Genomic DNA, 14,921 nt, shown 5'->3' on the forward strand with positions numbered 1-14,921 from the left:
TAAATTTAATATGCCAATTTAGGAAATACCAGTGTTACCATGTTGAAGGGAGAAGTGATAACGCGTCCAGTCCTTATAAATTACTTGTACCTGGACACGCTGGAGGTCGGTGAACATTTCAGCCGAGTTGGGCTCTCCTCATCCTAGAATAGTCGGATCGCTTAAACCAATACTCAATAACTATTGTAATCGATACCCAATACTCTATTTCTAGGTCAGAATAACACATTAGGACTCAATAACAGTTGGTAATTTGACGCAACATGACCGTTCAGTCATGAATAACCACACCAGTTTATTAAAAGTTAATGAGTTTATTTCCCTATATTAACAAAGCTAAAACAATATATATGAGTCTCAAAATCAAATGATATATGTATACGAACATTACTAGCTGTCCATAACGGCGGAAGAAACGCAATCTATGCAAGATCTGATTTATAATACACTCGGTTATAGCAATGCAAATCACTAATATGAGTAACTGAATTTGACTAATTGCATACATCGGTCAGCATAACAAGATTTCAATTCAACATGGTGCGTCAAGGGAATACCTCGACTAACCTTTAATTAGCATTGGCATGTGGGGCTTCATGCAAAACAAATTTAGTCAACACAAATTTGGAAAACATCTAGCTTGGGCCCTATCAAAATAGCAGTTGGTACCTAAAAGGAAAAACACAATGCATAATACAATTATCCTTTCATAATTACCAAATACAATTAGCATTCAAGAAAGTCTTCGTCCTTCAGGTACCGGTTCGATCAGCATGGGGCAGATTTCTAAGGGGCAGAGTTAAGGGCAAGTTTCCTTGCGGCAGCAAGGAGAATGGGGCAAAGTTACTGCATGGGCAAGACGGGGCAAATTAAAGTTAAAGTCTCTATGGTGAGAATTCTTAAAGTCTCTTTCTCTGGAAATAGAGAAAAGGGCATCAAGATGTCGTCCAAGATGACGTCTGACATTTGGCTTCAAAGATGGCATCAAGGAAAATGGCTGACTTCTCTTTGTCCAGGGGGTTTAAGTAAGAAACATTCCAAATTCCTCAGGGCCTTCCATTGGAGGATTCATAGGGTGGCTTCAATTAGACCAATGAATAGTGTCTTTCTCCTAGTACTCATTTATGCATACATTGTCCTTGGAGCCCTGGAACACAAGTTGCAACAAAGTTTGCCAATTAATTTTATCTTAAAAGCCTTTATTGTCCGCACCTGCAGGAGCTGACCTTGTATCAAAGGGGATGAAACCGGCCTAGCACGAAACCTTGGAGATAAGTGTATTAGTCATCTCTACTGGAAAAATACAGAATAATGTATTTTTGTTAATCAAAGTGAAAGCCACGCAGTTAAATTTGAGACCAGAGGACTAGGCCAAAGCCTCTACTAAATTTCAGCTAAGTATAAAACAGTTTGAACAAGAAAATCATAAAACACATTTGCAATTATGACGGATTACTACATTTTTCAATTCTTCATGATTAACTAAGCTTGTTTATAATAATGGCGAACTACTCCGTGGCACAATTTCCCACGTACAATATTTTCTTTACTAAAATCACACTACATTATACGATTTTGGTTACATGATATATGAATATATGTTAGTCCTTCTTTTTCTGCGTCATCAGAAGCGCATGCTCTTTAGGTCAGCAGTGGTAAAGTGCTCAGAGTCTAAGCCCAACAAAAAGATAAAGACAAATTGAGGCAAACAGGCAAAATGTTTGGGGGAAGACTACCCTACAGTTGCCAAGTCTAACCCTGAACATCATATTCACATTGTTAAAACAATAAAAAGAGTTACTAAAAAAAACAATTGTTAAAAAAGGGAAAACATCAATGTTGAGAGGGATATCTTATTTGTTGGAGCACTTGACTGAAGGTCTCCAGTGTTTATTTTTGATTTTGATGGTGCTCAGCTGGGAACAAAAGGGAGACTGATTGGGTCAATAGGTTTTGAAATAGGCTTAATGTGGTATTATCTGTAGCTGTGAGATTCTCTTCAATATGTTGCTATAAGTTGCTTAGAAGTTAATATGACATGGTCTGCACAAGAGAAAACCTCAAATTCATAATAAAGACTGAAATATGGATCAGGAAGTAACATGGCCTGTCAGCTAGAATAGCAGTAAGCTTAGTGACTAGGGTACAAAGTAGAGCAAGTGAAAGGGAAAGGGAAAATTATATAAAACGGAAATGAGAACAGTGTAGTGCTTTTGAGAGTAACTCGAGTCCAATAATCACCACTAGAAGTTATGTAAACCAAAGACTTTCAGTAGGTCATTGGCCTACTTAGGGCTTTGTATGTTGCCCTTGTGTTGTTCCTAGCTAGTGGTATTCAATATCAATAAAGGGCTATTAGAGGGATTTTCAAGTACTTGTGTTGTATACCGGTAACACAAGATGGACAGTGGGTATTGGGTGTTCTAGAGCCCAATGAGAGGGGTCATGCAGGAAAGAAAGGAATGCAAGCTCTGAAGGGCCTGCTTTACTTTCATTGCTCACTTTCCACTCTCTAGCTTCCCAAAGCCTGATCTTGCTCTACTTGATCTTAGAAACATAAAACACAGTGCCTCCTGCACATCAACACTATCCCTTAATTCATCAGTAGCCTATTTTAATCATCTGACATATTTCTTTCTTTGCCTTCCTGAATGCCTTGCTCTGGCAGGCACAGACATGAATGTTGATAGATGAAGATTCTTTAAATTGGTGTTTGATCTGTCATGTGGAAAATATTTTGCTTTTACGTTAATGTAAAAGCAGAACAATTCATAGCCCGCGAACGGAAGAACAACTTCCCGATCAGGCACTATCACCCCCACATTTCAAATTATTGGTCAATACCCATGACATAAGCAGGGTCTTAGGAATAGTTTAACTAGACTAAACTGGCATGCAAGTCTCTAGTGCTTATGGCGCTCATGGAGTTAGGCTAGGGCAAGTGTTTGGCTTCTGTACAAGGCCGCTAGTACAGAAAGTAATTTGGTACTATCTATTTGGTACTATCTGGCGTTTTCCTAGGTATCCCAGCTCCTCTCTTGTATGCTGGTCAGTGCAACATCTTTGCCTCGGTCCTCTTTCATAAACACCTCAGAGCTACACAGCATTAAAAGGTAAAGTGTTGCGAGAAACGTAACCCGAGTTTCCAAGAGCACGTCCATCCACATACACTTGATTGACAAGTGCAATCCATAGGGTTAGCATTCTTCGTCCTTCAAGATTTAACAAAGCACGAACGGAAGGTCAATTCTTCAAATGGCTTCCCTTGGGTTTCAGCTCCCAGAGCCAGCAGCTGTCTATCTGGCCAGTTCCTAGTTCATCAGGCAGCTATTTGGATTTGGATTTTCCTCCTTGCCTGTACTTTTGTAAATACAAACCAACGGGGTGAACATGCCATGACCGCAAATGAGAAATACAATTTTGATGCACTAAACCTTATTACTTTCTTTACTTTTTTACACAGATTCAATACCAACTTCATGTAGTAAAAATGTACTTCCTAACTTAAATTGTCTGCGTTTTCAGATTTTTTAAGCATAATATTAGGAACATGTTCAGCCCTTTTAATGAGAAGCCCTACATCTAAAGTAGGCCTGGGAAAAAGTTTAATTTCACCATAGTAATTGGTGTGATTTCAGTAATTATGCATTACTTGTGATGCAAAACTACACAATTACACCAGTTTGAGTAATTAAGTGTAATTTGGTGTACAAATCCTACCGCAGGAGCACAGGAAGGATGAACAAAGAGAGAGCAAGAGGCTAGCAGCTGCTGCTGTTTGTGTCCTGTAGCATTTAACATTGTTTTCTTGGCGCAAAATGCTTCCTCTAGTCCATTTTGCACGCAGGGTGTATTATGAATGAATGAAATCGTGCTAAATGCTGGAAAATGTTTCTCACACAATTGTGTATATTTTTGCTGTATTTGCGAATAATTACGCTAGAGAAAATTACCTCAGTTATATGCACCCCTAATTAAAACTACAACTACTGGTAACTAATATTTTACGCATTTATCTGCATTTTTAAACGATGGGAAGATATATCTCTGGCTTGAAAATTTCCAGTTTAAGGTTTACTGAATGATGAGCATCATAAATGAACTAACAAGACATGCATATCAAACAGAATTGAGACAAATATGCATAACTATCTGCTACATTTTTAATAAGGTGGAATTTCCAACAGTTTTATAAAAACGTGCTAATTGAATTAAGATGAAAATATGATTGTTCTGTAATGTCTAGTTTGGCCATTTACATTTAGGAATTTATCTAGCTAATGAAGGCTAATAGGATCATGTATATTCTATAGAAAAATTAAGGGAAATAATATTTTCTCGACCTTCTGTCAAGGACATGCGGGGATGCAGGTAGCAGCTAATCCACAGCTGTCACCAAAACCAGGCTTGGTTGGCCACACAGACTGAGAGACTGGATGAAAAGTACTTCAGTACGGGGTACTACTTTTGAATTAACCCGGTCCCAGTTCCCGTAAAGCCTTCGCAGGCAAGCCACAATTTAAACATATATGTAGAGTTTCCTTACTTATGTCTGTTGTTCCTCCTCACAAATGACACCGGATAGATTGTGACAACCCTAGCATAGAGGACTCAGGCCCATATTTATACTTTTTCACGCAAAACTGCACTTACACAGTTTTGTGTGTAAAAGTTTACCGCCAGCTAGCGCTGTTCAAAGGCTCCAGTCAGGCGTCTTATTTATGGAATGGCTCAATCCAGGGCAAAGGGTGGGCCAATGTCCTGGAAAATGATGTTAGCAGGGTGGGGTTGGAGGTATGGGAGAAGGGGGTTTTGCACCAAAAAATGATGTTAGGATGGTTAAAGTAAAAAAAGATGACTCTAACTAGCCTAGCGTCATTTCTTGATGCTAAACCTACCATACCACATGACTCCTGTCTTCTAAAAGACAGGAGTCATGCCAACCACCCCGATGGCCAGCACAGGGGACAGGGGTCATGGGCATGGACATTACACCCAGTGCCATTCATGGGGCCCATTTCAGGGCCCCCAATGGCACTTAAAAAAAATCAAAAATACTTACCTGTACTTACCTATACTTACCTGGGATGGAGATCCCCACCCATGGTGTCCCTCTGGTGTTGGTGGTGGTGTCCCTGGAGCACCTGTGGACTTATTCTGTGGTCTCTGACCATGGAAATAGGCCCACAGGTCCCCTAATACCTGCCCTGACCCAGATGCAAAATATTGGCTCTAAGCAAGCTTAACGCAATTAATTAAGGCCCCTTTCTGCCCGTGCTTGATTTTAGCACGGGGTAATAGATATGCCGCTAAGGCCATATCATCATTTTTTTGCCCGGGAATGCCTTCCTTGCATATCATTGATGCAAGGTATTTTCCCGCATGCAAAAAATGACTTTAACTCCAAAACTTTGGCGCTAGACACGTTTAGCGCCAAAGTATAAATTTGGAGTTAGGTTTGAGCCAAATTTGCATTAAAAAAAATGATGCAAATGCAGTGCAAATGGGGTATAAATATGCCCCTCAGTTTACTATTTGGGGGAGGCACCTAAACAGAAATAAAGAATCCATTCATAAAGGCAGGTACAATCCCACTATTGTCAAACTATCAGTACAGTTGGAGCAATGGATAGAGCTTCCTTTCTCTATGGCAGATGGGATGGCTTGATAAAGATGCTGGCAGTCCTTAGAATCCTGTGCCTCATTAATATACCAATTCCCCTGGGTAGGCAACAGTTTTCTAAGGCTCGCACTTTCCCAACCAGATTTCAGTGTAACAGCAGAGTTTCACGACTATTCTAGGAAAGACTTTCACAATCATATGGACAGGGCTGGTTCAGTATTCTTGACCCAGAGAGAGAGACACAGAGGCACACTATGCTATCCACTGGATCAACCCACAGAGTGCTGAACCATAACTGGAGAAAAAAAACAGTTGAATGAGAGACACTGAGCACTGCACTGTCAGTGAGGAAACTTACATCGAAATGGTTTGTTCAACAAACTTGACTTTTTGGACTATAGCTAGGTGCACTGGCTATCCTTTTGCTTACTCCTCAGCAATGCCTATTGCAGTTGGCCCTTGCATGTCTAGGCCTCACAACACTGGGAAGATTTTCTCGGATGGCAGGTTTATTACAGTTAAGCAATTTTGGACACTTGTGGTATTTACTCTTGACCTGTGTACTTATCATAGACTATGAAAAGATGCCCGTAGGGACACTTTTACCCAAGAACCTAGGGAATTCTCCCCCCACTGACACAGAGACACACACCCATCACACCAGAGTTTTGGTCTGAACATTATACCAGCTGATAGATTGGTTAATTCTATCCTCCATCAACATCACAAGAGCATGATGAAAGATAGATCTAAGGTTAATGGTTTCTAATTCAGCATTAGGGATATTGCTGTGAGCAAAGTAACTAGGTGTAAATTCACTCCAGACATAGACAAATTGATTTTAATTTCCTAAACAGAATGTATTACACTCTTGAACAGTTGCACCAAATGGACCCTGCCCATCCCTTTGGTTGTGTGAGATGTTCTACAGATCTGGCAGATTTCCCACATTCTGTCTGGCAATGCCCCCTATTCATGACTTCTGGTCAGAATTAGTTCACACAATTATTTCAATCGATGAAACTCACTTCCATTACTCCTGGGTCATACTGTAACTATCTCACACTCTTTGAGGAAACTGGTGACTCTGTTGTTGATAGTTACTAATGTGTCAAGTGGGACATACATGATTGAAAAGACCTGTCCCCAAGCCTAATGGCCGGATCCAGGATATTATATTCTACAAAGAGAGGTCTGAGACCTACGCATCAGTACAGGTGTTCAAAGGAAGACCTCGAGATTTTGGGGCCTACATAAAGATTACATGATGCAAGCTGAAGAGCATGACAGAGACCCACTCACATCAGTAGCTGACTCTGTTTTGTCCCAGGGACGAAGGAGAGATGGTGATTTTCTACTGGCCTGATGCCCAATTACTGGGGCTGGTGGGAGGCAGGAGATAATGCTCTATGATGAATATATTGTAAAGTACTGTTTTATGTAGTGTTTCATGGTGCAATTTCACATTACCTGTTAATGCTTCCTGGATGCTCATCAGCCTATCTTTTCAGTTTATTTTTATGTTTTGTTTGATAATTGAAGAAAACATTGAAAAATGAAAAAAAAAATGTTTCTAATACTCATCTTAAAGGTACTCAATGTTCTGATCTCAGAAGGCTAGAAAGCTGAATTTACCTGTATTGGGTATGGGATGGAAGTCATGACTTATTCATAGTTTACTACAATCCACCTCAAACTTGATTGTGAGGGTTCCTATTGCTGGGTAGTACGATCCAAGTAAATGTGTACTGTATGTACTAAATGCTTCCACTTTCATGAATACATCCACAAGGAAAGGTAAAAAGAAAAAAAGAAAAGAATAATGGAAATAACTCACTAGACAACCAGCAGACCAGATGAAAAAAGAAGCAATTATGTATTATCTCATCATTGGTGTTCACCACTGTTAAGTTTAGCGCATGCTTACAGCACAAATTCATACACCTAAAGGAGAATGTATGCTATAGTGTCCCTTTCAACTTTTTAGTTGCTGCCCCTGTCTAAACAGTGTGGAGGTGTTGTGGTGGTATACTTGATCTTTAACTGTTCAAGTCCCCTATCAATAGATGTGTGATACAGGTAAAAGTTAGTACAGATTTCCTATACTTGCTCGCTTCAAAAAGGTAACTCAGCTAAAACTGCTCAATAATCACTCAAATAATTTTGTTCTCTGTATACCAGCACTAACATAATACAAATGTTCCTTCTCTACATGTTCATTAAGTCGGAGGAATTTCGACATGTTTCATTGCTGAGTCATTATCATGTAGTTGCATCAAGACTAAAAATATCTAATAGAACCCAAAATACTCACAACAGGTTGTGAGCGTGTCCAGCCTTAGATTTCTTTTGATATTTTATTTATAACATGACACGTATAGGGTAACCGTCAATTACACTTTGAGGTCGACACAAATCTTTGGACTCAGATAGGAGTGTGATAACGTCCTAACGAAACGCATTGACAATATCAAATCAATAAAAATCGTTTTTAATTTGGAGTCAGTAATTTATACGCACAATGCCCTATGTGGCCGTAAATCGCCACACCAATTTAATAAAGTTCAAACATATATTGCTCTTAAAATTAACAATGCTAATCTCCTCTGCTCATGGTCACCAGTTTCCGCAGTAGAATACAACTGTTGCAGGTTATACATACGCACTGAAGGCCATTGTTCCTGGTTACACATTATCTCATCCCAGGAAGAGAATCATAATTTACAACAGAAGAACATAACTTTTCTGCAGTGAGCAAGTCACAGAGATATTGAAAATCTTTTTCACTAAACATTTGAAATATTATGTGAGGTGAGCAATATGTGAACGATGATCATTGAGCTGCAAGAGGCTGCTGAAACAGAAAAACATTGCACGTGCTTTTAAAATGTAGAATAAGCTTTAGGCCTTTTCATGTAGACCCATACTTTTTTTTATTCAATTACATTACTGTTCATATTAGTTGATTTTAATAATTATAAAAATTTCTACATTAATCAATGTTATTTCTTATTTAATATGCATTGTTTATGGTGTCTACCACTTTTGCCATTTAACCATTGCACTTATTAAACACACATTAATTTCAAAACAGACTTTTAATATACACTTTATGCTTTTAATTAGCACTTTAATACTCCAACATTTTTTCAATTAACCTGCTCTCTAACAAGGTTGTGAGTGTCCTCGCCTGACTGAGGTGCACATCACTTTGTAACTGGAACCTGCCAACAAGATAGCTCTGTATTTGAGGCCCTGTCAGGGTATAGGGTAAAACAATGAATAAGGCGGTGTCAGGATCTAACATTTGGCTGTAGTGCATTACCTTTGTATGCTATCTGGGTGACCACTTTTGCTCCTATAGTTGGAACTAGGATGAAGTTTTTACAGCACACGTGTTAACATAGACCTTTTTACTTAGCATTACAAACACACTTCCACAAAATTGCATTGAACTGTTTTAAAGTATGATTTAGGCATGCACCCAAAAGCTTCATTTTGCATTGAATAACTCTTTTTGTGAGTGACCGATTTCCTTTCCTATTATCAAATACCACTTAAACAGAGTGGTGTTACATTATCTGCATTCGGATGTAAATTACCTTCTTAAGCCATCAGTGTTTCCCCTTCAGTGAGCCATCTTAGTTATCATGAGGTTATCATGAACTTGACTCTTCGTGATATGCTTAAAGTAAAAAAAATTCAGTTCACCATTTCTCCCTAAATGCCAATTAGCAGTCTTTTTTTACATCCTTTCTTTTAGGGGAGGATGTGGCTCAGAAATGTTAATGCAGCATAGAAAAACATGGGCCTAGACTGCACCACCCTCAGTCCAACTATCTTGTGGAATCAGCACTAAAAATGAGAGTTGATTAAGATTGTCAACAGCATGGCACTAACCTCACCCCCCCTAAAGAATTAGGATGGAAGGATTACATTTCAGTTAGTGCTATACTTTGATGCAACAGTGACATTGACGGAAAGTACTCTCTTAAAATGCAAATTTACATAGTAGATTCCAGATATTTTATAACTGTACTTAAGAATTTGTATAGCTGCCAAGTGGTTGAACACAGTTTATGTAATTTCATTTGCTTAATAAGTGTTTCTTTGCTTTCATTGTAGGTATATGGCAATTATCCATCCATTGAAACCCAGGTTGTCAGCAACTGCAACTAAGGTAGTTATTTGTGTAATTTGGGCCCTGGCATTTGCACTCGCCTTTCCCCAGGGTTACTTTGCCACAACAGCGAAGCTATCAGACAGGGTTGTTTGCTATCTGGATTGGCCGGTGACAAAAAGCAACAGCACAAATGTCTATGAAAAAATGTAAGTTTGTTTTTACTGGCCTCTTACAATGAATCTGTTAAAAATAGAATGTTTTGTTATCAATGTTTCATCCTTCTTAAAGAAGGACCTCACTTTTTTCTTAAAATGAAAGTACTATCAAAGACACTGTGCATCCATCAGAATTTGTTGAGCAGCCTAATTTTTTGTTTTGTTTAGCAGGAGACACACATTTGCTATGATGTATTACAAACAAAGGAAGTTTTCAGTGTTATCAATTTTAAATGCCAATAGATTTACTTTTCTGTATTATAAATGTCATATTTTAGGAATTATGTTTTTTAGACATAGTCTAGTTTCCCCCATGTCCAATCAATTGTCCAAGACTCTTCCAGAAAGCTTAGGTTTCTAGTTGTTTGTTGATAAATGGCAAATTCAGCTACTGAAAGTGTATTTGTGACATAGCCTGGAATCACTCTAATTACTTCCAAAAATAGTGTGAAAATTGTGAATCAGTATTCTGATTTTATTTTTCATTTCGGAAAATGGAACTAGAAAACTTAAATTTTTTAGTGTTACTCTGTGATAATAAATGGTTTATGAAGTTCCAGGATTTGGCTAATTTCTTTTCCTGGTGTCTTGGAAAAAAAAGTTTGAAAAAAGCAAATAAATACATGGAGATAATACCCATTGTTAATCCACCCTTTCCTTACTATGTTTACTGGGTTTTGCTATGATATTTGAATGAATAATAACGGATATACCTTATTATAACACATTTTTCACTTTGTTAGTTAACATGGAATTTCATGAAGGAAGTACTTTTGAAAAATGTTTTCCTTTCCTGTGATTTTTTAATTGTTTTGCTTTGCCTAGGAGGCACTTCTTATGTGTGTTTAACTGTATGCCTATAAAGTTGGAATGTGTACTAATTGACAATGTATTATGTCAGATAATATTCCTGATTAAGCAGCATAAAAGTGGAAACCATCTAAACCCTGTCCTCCTAAGATCATTTCTTATCTGGATCCCTTAGTAAATACGGTAACTTATGATAAAGCACACTTAGATCATGTCAGAGTTTACCATTGCTGACCACAGAAATGATTTCAAATGTAAAATGTAGATAATTTATGCAAAAGTAGTAATGTTGAATTCACACATTCTTAGGGAAGGATTGTGATAAATTGTGTTTTGAATTATGCTTTGACCAGATTGACTGCCAGCTGAAATGTAAATGTTGACAAAGATGACCACTGTGATGTATTCACTAGCATTACATGGTTCAGTTAAAACAAACCAGATATAAAGTAAAAAAGGATATTTCATCAGCTTCAGTAAAATCTTTCAATGGGTTTGGAAAAGGTACTGACATGAATACTCTAGAAAATAAAGAGTTTGAAGAGTGTAGCAGATCTACATTAATGTGTATGTGTTTAAATTAGTACATTACAGAATTAAAATTAACATGAGACACATTCTATGTGCTTTCTATTTTTTATACAAATACCCTATTTTAATTCAAAATATGGAATGGAAATAAGGTAATTTGTAGAAAAACCCCATACCAAAATACATGCTGAAACAAGGATTATGTTCCCGGGGAAGCATAGAATAACTTTAGAAGGTGCTTCAAAGCCATTGTGCAGATTCCAGGCCATGAACAGAACAATATGACTATTAACCATAAGATCAGAACTTAATGAGATTTCATGGGATAGAGAAAAAATTTAGACATGATTAAACAAGAACACCTTCGGGTCAAAGTTACATGAAGCACATTTTTGTTTTTCTCTTACAGTTTCTTATAAAATAAGAGAGCATCACTTTTGTCCCTTTTTATGAAAACTTCCCTTATTCTTACAAGGTGTGAACCATATGCTTAAAATGTGATAAATGGTAGTTGCTTCTCAGGGGATGGTTTCAACGAAACTAAGCAAGAATATTGATACAATGGAGGAAATCATGGAAATTGTTAATTTGAGCTTTTTTAAGATGTTTGATACAAATTCCTATGTGTGGCTTGTTAACCAAACTGCAAGAATGGATCAAGTAAGAATCATGACTTCAAATGGTGCTGAGGATCTTGTATATAAAGGACAATGTTTCATGTTGTGATTTGTTCACCTACAAGGAGGCTATTTATCTTTGGCTGAGAGGCTGTCCTTCATCGGATATCCACTAGCCAATAAACAAAACTGTACATTTCACAAAACAAAAAATCTATATTCGTGTTTTAGTTGGGATTTTATTCCTCTTCTGGGGTGGGCACTATTATTATGGAATTTGGCATTTGAGCCAAATTATCCCAGAATGTTTGCAACAAGAGTGACTACATTGTCCTTGGAAGCAGCTGTACATTCTGCTAGGGTTTGAACGCTTGCAATTTATTTGTGTTAATTAGAAATGGAGGGGTGTACATATATGGCTTGTAACACTGACGAGTTTGATAGTGATTGGTAAGACCTAAAGGGGGACAGTGTGAAAACAATGAGGTTGTTAAAATCATAAGTATTTTGTAGTGTTCCTCTAAAATAGACATGGCATATAAAAAGTGAGTAAACGAAAGACAAAGTTGAGTGTAGCCTGTACATGGTGAAAAGGGAGAACCCATGCATTGCTGTGTGACCTAAAGGAAAAAGACGTCAAGGATCCGATAGCAAATACCAAATCGTTTTTTTAATGTGGATGTTACAGTTTTACTTTTTTGACCATTTTCGTCACTGAGAGAAATGGCAGATTTGTGCTGGGGGTAGGCAATACACTTGTTTAGTGAAAGAAAGCGTGGCAGTGCAAAGGGTGAAGAAAATGTGAAGTGGTTATTCCATCTGATTTAGATGGAGAAACAGAAAAGAAACTGAGACCTCTATGTGAAGAAAGAACGTGAGATGGCTGTAGAGTGACTAAATAAAGGGCCATCAGAGAAGCAGAGAATGGCCATTAATCAGAAAGGAAAGTAGAGGGTGTTGAGAGGAGCCTTCTGTTAAGTGGTAGACTAATGGGTGTTAACAAAGTAAAGGCAATTATGATTTTGAAATAAGGTAATCGTTATAGCTAATGATAATCTTTTCTCCTTTTTAAAAAAAGAATCTCTGACTATAAAACTTTTTTATTATGAAATAATCATTAGTGAAATTCAAGGTTAATCCACTTAAAATTCATACATGCTATCTATTTCCTAAGTTGCCCTGTCCAAGTCAATAAACTCTTAGTGGTAGCTGTGTAAACAAGCATTTTCAATGCAATGGGTCTTGCATTTGCTCGAGTTAGAGCTATTAGCGTTGTAAAGAAAAAAAAGCGCAGCACGTTTGCGCTGTGTGGAAAATAAACAGATAAAGTAGTCCGGACCCCAGGCTGAAAACATCAGCCGCATATGTTTTTAGTAGTTTACCGGTGCTGTGTAGATGGGCTAAACACCGAAAAAGGCATGACGTATGCATGCCTTTCACAAATGAAAGCAAGCGGATTTTAAAAGGCAAGCCCATGAACCAATGTAAGTGACTGACGTGGCATGGGCGTGGTTTGAACCCCAAAGAGAGATTACAGAATGGACGGAGCGCTTTGCGCTCGCCCATAAAAAAGGATGCCGTGCATGTTAATATAGATTGAAATATCTATATCTTTGATTTCATGACGTGTGTTGCATGTTTCTTTTTATAAAGGCTTTCAGACAGTGTTCTTTTGGGCATGCATACGTTACATACAATCTGTGGTGTTCTTTATCTAATTTGAATTTTCTCACTTATCTATTTTTAATCTGTCATGATGCTGAATCTCAGGACTTATTTGAGTTACTCACATGGATACTATGTTTACTGTGTTTTAAATTACTTTCTCCTGCTGTTTAAGGCATCAGCCTTTGCATAACCTAAGAGATAGTTCCCCTATCTGAGTCATGAACCAGTGAGAGTTTTCTAACCTTAAAAAACTACTTTGTCTAAAGCTCAGGGGTTCATTTAGAGTTTGGTGGAACTGAAGTTCTAAAGAGTTCTGATCCCACCAAACACGGAGTTCCTTTACTCATTCTAAATGTAGCAAAATCACGATTGCCAACAGTGATTATTTGTCTGGGTCTTCTGGATAACACGTGACCCAATTATGTGTGTAATACAAGCCCAACAACCCGTAGTGGTGGTTGCCCGTCCTATTTAACCTTTTTGATGCGGACGTCGGCCACTGGCCGACGCCCACACACCCTCCCTGGTGCGGGTCACGACCAGTGGCCAACACCAGGAAGGAATGCACCCGAGGATTTTTTATTTTTTTTTACCTTCCCCCGGGAGACACGGAAGCTTTCATGTCTCCTCCCACCCCCCACCCGCCCCTTTGTGACATCAGCGCGCCGCGAGGCGCGCTGACGTTTCAAAGGTGTTTTCCCCATCAAAGCAGGAAGCAGCCTTGCGGCCGCTTCCTGCTTTGATGGGGAAAACGGCCTTTCCCATGTTCGGGAAGGCCTCGTAAGAAAGGGGAGAGTCTCCCCTTTCTTACGAGGCCTTCTGAAAGTGTTTCCTGGCACCCGATCGCAGCACAGCTGCGATCGGGGGCCAGGATACACCACTAGACGCCAGGGATTTCACATTGGGGGGGCGGCCCCCTCAGAAAACAGCCCGCCCCCCCCGGGCATATTTTTTATTTAAAAAAAAGGTAGGTGCCCCCTGGGCCCCCCCCCCCAAAATAAATAAATAAATAATAAAAAAATAAAATTAAAATAAAATGACAGGGTGTCGCCCGTGGGCAGGGTGACCCCCTGTGGGGGCAATATGTTTTTTTTAGATGTTGTAGGGTTTCCCTGGGGGCCATTTTGGCCCCCAAGGAAACCATACAAAAACTAAAAAAAATAGATGTATATATAGATCTATATATATATATATCTATGTAGATAGATATATCTATGTACATTGATATATATCTATAGATATATCTATGTAGATAGATAAATATATATATAGAGGTAGATCTATATATATCAATCAAAGATTTATAAAGCGCGCTACTCACCCGTGAGGGTCTC

The 14,921-nt window shown here is 38.4% G+C and overlaps 1 protein-coding gene across 2 annotated transcripts in view; it reads left to right on the forward strand.

Annotated features, from left to right (window-relative positions):
* The window catches only part of TACR1 (tachykinin receptor 1), a 1,875,561-nt gene that overhangs the window by 765,854 nt on the left and 1,094,786 nt on the right, over nucleotides 1–14,921 (forward strand). For both annotated transcript variants that reach the window (XM_069214112.1, XM_069214113.1), the window contains exon 2: nucleotides 9,749–9,952. In XM_069214112.1, coding sequence (XP_069070213.1) covers nucleotides 9,749–9,952 — 204 coding nt within the window. The remainder of the gene's footprint in view (nucleotides 1–9,748; nucleotides 9,953–14,921) is intronic.

This window comes from Pleurodeles waltl, chromosome 11 (assembly GCF_031143425.1).
Source record: "Pleurodeles waltl isolate 20211129_DDA chromosome 11, aPleWal1.hap1.20221129, whole genome shotgun sequence".
Classification (NCBI taxonomy): domain Eukaryota; kingdom Metazoa; phylum Chordata; class Amphibia; order Caudata; family Salamandridae; genus Pleurodeles; species Pleurodeles waltl.